The sequence below is a fragment of the Puntigrus tetrazona genome, chromosome 20 (assembly GCF_018831695.1).
Source record: "Puntigrus tetrazona isolate hp1 chromosome 20, ASM1883169v1, whole genome shotgun sequence".
Classification (NCBI taxonomy): Eukaryota; Metazoa; Chordata; class Actinopteri; order Cypriniformes; family Cyprinidae; genus Puntigrus; species Puntigrus tetrazona.
The window spans coordinates 15,997,312-16,006,487 of NC_056718.1; the positions used below are offsets into that span (position 1 = coordinate 15,997,312).

Below are 9,176 nucleotides of genomic sequence, written 5' to 3' on the forward strand. Positions count from 1 at the left end.
ACATTATGAGTTTTGGACTCTTTGGACATTGTTTCATAGTATTAAAAAAATATATACATGTATATATTACATTTTTTATATTTATTCTTGTAATTGTCAAACAATTCAAAACAAACATATATAAAAATATTTATTTAATATTGCATCAACATATTACTATAATTACTATGATAGATAGATAGAGAGATCTGATTTCTCTACCCTATCTTACAGTTTCCTTCACTAAAACATAATTGTGGTTGTGAACTAGAGCAAAGGGTGCAGACTGCTGTGTTTAACTTGCTTTCGCTGTACTAAGAACGTGTTCATTTGTGGACAATATCAAGCTAATGCATTGGCGATTCCATCAAAGCAGTGGAGCTCCAGGAGGGCCAGTTCCTTTAACAATACTCACTCTGTGTGTATCTGAATAGAGCCGAAAAGCCAAGAGCGCATCAATGTCCTTTCATCCGTATCCCCACTCCGCCCCAACGGAGACACATACAAACTCTGATGGATATGCGCTTTGAACGCACACATGCTAATGCTGAAACACAAACAAGTTGTGTTCCATTTGGGCTTCCGTTGACTTCTTGGAATATAAAAAAGGGAAAAGATTTAAGCGCAGAAAGCCAGATGGCCAAAAGGGCAAATGTCTGCAGAGAACAAAAGGAACAGAAAGTTCATCCTCTAACAGACCACCAATTACACAGCAGCCTAAGAAAACAACCTACTCAATCCCTGAAGAGATAATGATGCCTTAAATCTGCATCAAACCTTTAAAACCAACAATTAAAAGCAAATTCAATGAGGGGGAAGATATTGTTTGATCGAGGGGAAAAAGAGGAGAGTATAAAAAGAAAGAAAGTCTCTTTGTGTGTGTATATATATATATATATGAAATTACTTATAAAGTTACGGCAAATGGCGAGTGTGCTACTGGCAAACTTCCCGAGCAGTAAAAGCTTGCAGTCTTCCACACACAGTCTCTTTCTCTCTCTAAGAGGACCCACTTCAGCTCAGGTGACACACTTATTTGGCCTTGTGTTCTTGATTCAGTCCCAAGGTGGCCATTTCGCTAAGCACCTAGGAACACAGCCATCGCAATTTACCCCTAAACTACCTCCAGATGGACGACATCCCTCAACATGCTCTTTGCTTGATGTGGAACAAAGCATTTCTGTGTGTTCTGTCTAGAAAAAGCTACATAAAGAAGAATGCAAATAATAAATAATGGGCATTGCACACATCACTTTTGACTGACACTGTTTGAGCAAAGCGGAAATGAGACGAGACATTTGGAGATGACACAATATGACACAACAGGAGGCAAGAAGTCAGACTGCAACAGAACTGAGAAACTGGATGAGTTCCACTAATAAGGGCAATTTCCTGGCTATGTGTGTGTACACACACACACACACACANACAGCTTTGAAGGTCTGCCAGCATACCTCACACAAAAGCGGGTGCAAGGACACATCAGACTGATTCAAAGTGACAGTAAAGACATTTATAATAAAAGATATACGTTTTATATATTTGCTGATCTTTTGAGCTTTCTATTCTTCAAAAGAATCCTGAACAAATTTTTCCAGTTTCCACAAAAAAAAAAAAAANTTAGAATGATTTCTGAAGGATGCTGTGACTAAAATTTCAGTCACACTGGTTGAGAAAGTCCCTTCCCCATATGCATGGATATTGTGTAATATTTTAACTCACACTTTATAAACTCTTTTCACATGCTTTAAATTATTATTAGGATTACTTCAAGACCTCCAGTTACTGTACAGCTTCCAGATGTAATGAAAACGTGTTTGTGAACGCATCAGACTTGGAGTATGTGTGGGGGTGTGCACATCCATGCAGATTGTGGGGAATTCCTCAGTACGTCACAGATTATAATGATTAAGTTCAATTCAAAGGAAAGATCAAAAATGAAACTTAAGTAGCATACCATCTGAACGCTCAGGTCTGACAAAGGGCCTAGCTATTACAGAAACATAAATCAAGCAAACAGATATCTTTAGTGTGAGACGGATCACAAGCCACAGTAATCCTAAACTATAGAAATCAGAGATGTGGTTAACCGGGCCACCAGAAGGAGAGGGGATCTTAAAGAGGAGCTCATGCTCTATATGGTGAAGTTCTCATTAAAATTATAGTGGTTTCTTATTAGCCAAGATGAGTTCAGTTCTCATCGTAACAGAACTGCTACTGTGTGTTTATTTTGGTCTGTGCTGTGTGTGTGTGTTCCTTTTTAGAAAAAGCTGAATTTTAAGTTTTGATCCGTTATTAATCAGTTGTGCTGCTTAATATCTTTTGTAAAAAAAAAAAAAAAAAACTTTAATTTTGGAGTATTTGATTAGTTTGATTGACTAGTTTACAAAAAAGCTGTTATTTGAAAAAAAATGTTTTGTAATCACTTTTTAAACTAATTTCATGCATTCTTGTTGAATAAAATTATAGATTTCTTTCAAAAAGCTGACCCACATTTCCAAGATTATATACATAAATACCTAAAAAAGGTTCCCTCTCTCTCCATATTTACACACATATAATAGTATTGATTGGCCATCAATGGAGAAAGATGCTTACCCACATAACAAGATGCTATAGTAACACCATCTGCCAGCAGGGACTATCTAAATCATGCTAACTAACCAAACCTTGACCTATTAGAAATAATCATACATCTCTCCTTCTTAAACGGAACAAAAATTCAGAGTTAACAGAGAAAGTGGCCTGAACTAAATTAACTAGTAACCTGAAGAAAAAAGTCCCAGTTAATATTTCAGATTAATGTGCGTCTGGGAAACCGGCCATTTATGTTTTATGAATACCAGATATGAGCCATAATTCTGTCACAATCCCTAGTCGACTGATGTAATTCTTCTAGCAGTGCCAAGATTTCATGTGATTGTCTTGACGTTCAGTATTCATGCTGTTTCTCCCCCCGAATCCAAATCAGAGAGTTTAGCAACACAATTGACTTGACCGAATAAAAATCAAGCATGACTAATCAATTCCTGAACATTCTGCTTACATTGTCTGAGCTAATTTCCAAACATAAAGCCAGACTTTTGCACTCTCACAAACACTCATTGTGCAATACATTTATTTTTAACAGGAAATACAGTCCTCAACCCTGCCGTTTTTTTCAGCAGGGAAGTCAAGTCACTTAATGGTCACTCTGCTGTTTGCTAGGGAACGTATGCATATACGTACAGCTCAAATATGTTTGAATAAGTAAATTACTAGTCTTATGTAGCCCTGTTGGAGCACACTGAACTACAGTCTTTCCTTCATGTCACTATTTAAATATTTATGTTTAGACCTATGCTGACTGAGGACTTGCTACAATGAGACCTGCTGCATCCCTATATGAAATCAACATTGAAAAACCACAAGCAAAAATATCAGAAAATAATAATAATAAACAAAACAGAAATTCTGAAAAAAGGGTGGGATTCAGAAACAGCCTCTGACCAGATATCGCTCATCATCTTTCATCTGGGGTGTGCGGATCAAGTGATTCTGCTCTCCTCTCCAGTCCCCAAAACGACGAAAAAAGTAATTGGAGAGGAAACGGTTAATAGGATCCCTGATGATGTTTATGTAGACAGGCTGTTCTATCCTAAACCTGCAAAAGAACGAGAAAAAGAGAATGAGCACTGAACTGATCACCAGTGTTTGGCTGCATTTATATTTTGGAATAATTAGACACATTGAGATAAAAAAAAAAAAAAAACTGATTTGCTTACCTTGTGAAATTGAGAAAGTGAACATGTCTGGTGTACAAAAAAGGCTGTGGAATAGTGCTAATGTTTCTCATCAAATCCACCTGGCAAAAAAATAAATAAATAAATCAACACAAATAAACAGATCAAAACGCATGTTACATAACTATTTATGACCATCTCTGTATCCAGCAATGTTGACAATTTAACAAAACAAAAAGCCATGGGGTTCAATACAATAATTCTTCAAAAGGTGGATTCATTTCAAAACTTAAACCAGAAATGCAAAAACACTGCAAACAGACCTCATCTCTCCCAAGTTTCAGAATCACACACACCAAGAAAACATTCCTCACTTGGATAGTGAGCGGTGCAGTGGAAAGTTATTAGGTCATCTGATGAGGCTGACTTCTCATTACCTTAATGTTTCCTAATGAGGGCCAGCTGGGGCCCCAGTCAGCTCTGATAGAGCCCATGAGTCCCTAAGTGCATGTTACATGTCTCTAAAAACATACACACACAGGCATAAGGAGACTTAACAATCCCTATAACTGATCGCCATATGAAGAAGGGGATGGCGTAATGTTGGTCTAGTGTGCCAGGACGGTGTGTAGAGAGCAGCTTCCTGTAGCGCTCAACAATAGGTTCCAGAAGTTTCCAGTTTGTGAAAGACCACCCTCAAAATTCAGATTACGTACCAAACCTAAACCTCTTCATGTTACTTGACCCACATCTCTGTCAAACAGCTAACAACACTGTAACAAGTGTCCTGCAAAGCCAAAACACACAAAGTCTGTAACAACCTGAGGTAGTGACATCATCTTAATGAGAAAATTTCCTGCTCCATAAACGGTTATATGAGCACACAGATGGCCATACACTGTACTAAGTAATGATAAAAGAGGTGTTGGCTAAACCACATCATAAGTAACACCTCAGGTTGGGTAAACAGTTAGTGGTTTGGTGGCATTGAGGCTAATTAAAAATATCTTATTAGAATGACATAACGTAACATTTTATTTTGCTTACTGTTACACAGTTCAGATCACAGTAAGAATTTATTTTAGACACACCTTCCTTACAAAGAGCGAAAGTAGCACTAAAGACCAATATATTGTATGGACCACTTTTATGATGGTCTACGTTTATTAAAACAGCAGAATCTTTTCCATTTGAGTTCCACTGAGGGAAAGCCACAGCTTGCAACAAAATGAGGCTGTGTAAATGATACTAATTGGCAGCTGACAGACTTTCCTTTTTGTATAATCTAATCCATTTAATAACAAAACCTTGTTGATGTGAACAATGTGAAAATTATGAATGGAAAGGAGGTTAATTTGTTATTGTTTTGTTGAAAAATCATTTCAAACAGACTGAACATTCCCCCCTCTATGCACACACAAATAAACTTTCTTCTTAAAATGAGATTTTATTACCCTTATCCTGGACTGGAATTTGCATCTGTTTAGCAGACTTTGCAGATGCTCAAGGCCACAAATAGGTAATCAGTCACAATCACAGCTGTCGGCCCAAAAAAAAAACAAGTACAATGGACACAATGGTGATATTGGAGATCAAGTGTGGGACTAAAAGCTTCCAGATCTTTATTCACGACTCCACACAATCTTAAGAATAATTCTTTAATAGAGAGTTGGAGGAAATTTGTAAATTCCTGGATGAACATCCAGTGTGGATGAAGGAATGGAATTCCCTGTAGGCCAGCATCCTAGATGAAATTGGGGTTTTAAGACATTCTTTGTCCCCTGTGTGTGTGAATTGTACGAGGAATATTCCAAGCATCATCAATGGTTTATTAGATGATTAAACTTGACAACTATATCAATAATCCAATCAAAAATAGTTGTATTTTTAAGTCATTCAGTTTATTTTTATCCGTCAAGGTTTTTACTGGAGAAAATCCCACAATTTTCTTATTGATAATAAAATAACAAAAATCTATTAATTAATTTTGGATTTGCTTTGCAATACATTAATTGATGGTCTGGAGTCTTGTGAATTACTTGTGGATTATTGTAATACTTTCATCAGCCGTTTGGACTGTGATGGCACCCATTCACTGCAGTGGATCAATTTTCTAAATACCGTCATTAGTGGTTAACAAATAAGAGTCATACAGGTTTGGAATGACAGAGAACATTAAAAATACATCATAAAGAAATGCACTTTCTTTGGCTGTCTTCCACTCGCGCTCTATCTGTCTGGACACAGAGCAGTAGTTTTTCTGATGGCAATGAAACTGTATGTGTTCATAACCTACCACTGTAAACACACACATTTAATATTAGCTTTGAGTATTTACTGTACATCTAACCAGTTTGCTCTCTAATGCCTATGAATAATGCATCACTCACAAAATCATTTTATTCAAAAAGGTCCCAGAATATCCAGACAGAATTATGAGTGTACTCCAGGATATCGAACAGATTTCCAGTTAAAAGGTTCTTCATTTTCATGTTAGTCACTTATTTCCCTCTCCCTCTCAACAAACGTATATGAGTGTTATTTAATCAGCTTATTTATTTTAACTTTTCATAAGTTGATTTTAGCGGTGTGGAGGTGTGACGGTTTGACTCGACCCAAACGGGATGACAGAATGTTTTCTTTTCCTCTCCGCAAGGGAGGAAAGTGTGTATTTTTCTCCACAATGAGTGCCATTCGGATGTGTTTCATTGCCGCTGGCATTCAGTGAGCATTTCCCTTGGCAAACACCTTTATTTAATCACATCAGTTTTCATCATAGTATGCTTTTCATTTTGCAATACTTTTTGCTTGCTATACAATTTCTCAGAAGAATTAGTTGCCTCCTACGCGCAAACACACACACACACACACNAGGACACCAAGTTAAACTGGTGCTTTTCTGCCAGAATCCTCAGCAACAGGACAACTGTTCGACTTCCACACTTGCCAACCCTGTTGTAGATCACCTGACTTGGGAATGGCAGCTCCTAGACACAGACATTAAAATACATAGGTATTAGGAAAAACCAAAAAAAAAGTCACATGGACTATTTTACCTTTCTGGACCTTGACTATGGTCATACCCTTGCTATCTATATGGAGGATCAGAAAGCTCTTTGATTTCATCAAAATGTCTTATTTGTGTTCTGAAGATAAACTAAGGTTTTACGGGTTTGGAATGACATGAGAAGTAATTGATGACAGACTTGTCATTTTTGAGTGAACTTTTACCTTTAAGTATCAGTGACACAATGGTGATACTGGAGCTCAAGTGTGGGACTAAAAGCTTCCAGTTTCCAGCTTGCTCCGATCTTTATTCACGACTCCAAACAACCTTAAGAATAATTCTTTAATAGAGAGTTGGAGGAAATTTGTAAATTCCTGGATGAACATCCAGTGTGGATGAAGGAATGGAATTCCCTGTAGGCCAGCATCCTAGATGAAATTGGGGTTTTAAGACATTCTTTGTCCCCTGTGTGTGTGTACTGTATGAGAAAAGCTCTTGAGAGAAAACATTTGTGTCAGAAGCAGTGAGACAGGATGTTTTGTATTTATGTTGAATGTGTGAAAAGGTTTTTACTTGGCTTTCATTATTCATTCTCTCTCAGTATTACACTCCATAATGTGCAACAGCACTCTCCAAAAACAACAAATACGGTTCAAGTTCACAGAGAATGCTCTCTTTGCACCCCATGAGCACACACACATTAGAGGTCTTGCGTGAGCCCAGCTGCCTTGCTAATTCTCCCTGATCCTCGATCCGATTCCTTCACATCTTCATTTCACTCTCTCTCTCTCTAGGAATTTCTTTCTTTCTCCCTCTTCTTCTACCCCTTGAGTAATAATAAGATAAAATCACACTTCTACATATAATCTCTTAGCTCATTATTACTCTGAGGAGATGTCTGTCAGTATACCCCTGAAGTAATGGCTGCTGAATATTCAATGTTGTCATAGAAATAAATTACATTACTTCATATGGCTTGCATACTTTACAAATGTTGTTAAAGGCTACTTAAAAACTGAAACTGACATACTTTGCTGCTGCATCTTTGTAGCATCATAGGGTGCCCACAAACATAAGTATGTGGAGCTCTTGATAAATATGTAAACATCTATTCATAGTTTGTGTGCTTACAGACTCTAAGCTTGTTTTTCCACAGCTGTGAGATGTTAAAACTGATTGTCATCACTGCTGGCTTGGGGTCTTTTAGTAACTGTGGGGGTTTCAGCTACCAAAGACTTTACCAAACTGCACAGATCCACACTAAACAATGCTACCTAGGAAAATAGTAAAGATTTATATACACAGGTATATCTTTACATAGTGAATTAAGGTGGCCCTTGTAGAAAGGAGGATGATTTATACACATGCACACATTGAACTGGACTTTGATTACATTACTTTCACAGTCAGGAAGTCATATTTTCCAAATGTTTTAGTCTTAGCTGTAAAATTGTACATATTTTTTTATATATACTTTATACACATGTGGTTTCAACCACATTCTTGTGCACATCTGTCCACATCTGCCTCTACGGTGAAACATCTTATATATGACATATATATATATATGTGTGTGTGTGTGTGTGTGTGTTTGTGTGTGTCTCGGGTGTATATTGAATACAGGAAATTTCAGAATTTCCCTCTAGTTCTAAAAAATAAAACATTGTTAGTACTGTTTACATTTGTGCAGTGCTATAGCTAAAAGTCTCCTCTCCTGCTCTCTTCTGGATTCTTCTGTCATATGTGAGTGCACTAGAACACAGTTCTCAATACTGTCAATGAATCATTCCAGCATTCCAGAGTCTCTGAATCATTTTAACCCATTTCATAGAAAAGACACAAGTTGGAAAATAGCACATGTAGTGCAAAGAAGGTATTTTTAACCACAAAACACTGATTATATCGCTGATCACAATCACAGTGATAATTCATTTCAAATCTACAAGGAATTTAAACCAAGTGAGTTTAGTTTTGAACATGTAACAAGTGCTTCAAAACTCTCATCTTAAAACAACTGTGCCCTATAACATATCTAATGCCTCGTTTTTCAACAACTCTATAAAAAACATAGACAAACCACACTGATGGTTTCAACCATACTATTATGAAGCAGTTTAATCGTTCATCCTAAACTCAACTGAAACTTTCACTGGGTTTAACCTCTTTTGCAGAGTGCGTTTAATGACACTCCTTAAATCAAGCTTGTTCTTTCCACTCATGCTATTTCACTCTTTCTCTCTAATCTGTGCATCAGCAAACAGAGCTGTCGTTCCTTTGTAGGAAGTGCTGATAAGAGGAGCAGTCATGAGTGTTGAGTTAACCTTCTGTTGATTCTGACCATTTTAAACATAACTAAATAAATAAATAAATGGTATTACTATTAGTACTTGGGGGTTTTAGTCCATGCCTGCTATATGCATATGCAAAATGTTGATTAAATACAATAAAATAAAAATAAAAATATAAAA

General features: G+C 36.8%; 1 protein-coding gene and 1 pseudogene across 1 annotated transcript in view; one reads left to right on the forward strand and one right to left on the reverse strand.

Moving 5' to 3' along the window:
- The window catches only part of LOC122324513 (uronyl 2-sulfotransferase-like), a 7,329-nt gene extending 3,470 nt beyond the window's left edge, over positions 1–3,859 (reverse strand). Inside the window, exons 1-2 of the mRNA XM_043219006.1 lie at positions 3,744–3,859; positions 3,469–3,622 (exon numbers count right to left, since the gene is read on the reverse strand). Of these exons, the coding sequence (XP_043074941.1) occupies positions 3,469–3,622; positions 3,744–3,814 (225 nt within the window). The 5' untranslated portion in view covers positions 3,815–3,859. The remainder of the gene's footprint in view (positions 1–3,468; positions 3,623–3,743) is intronic.
- The window catches only part of LOC122324516, a 307,667-nt pseudogene that overhangs the window by 114,589 nt on the left and 183,902 nt on the right, over positions 1–9,176 (forward strand).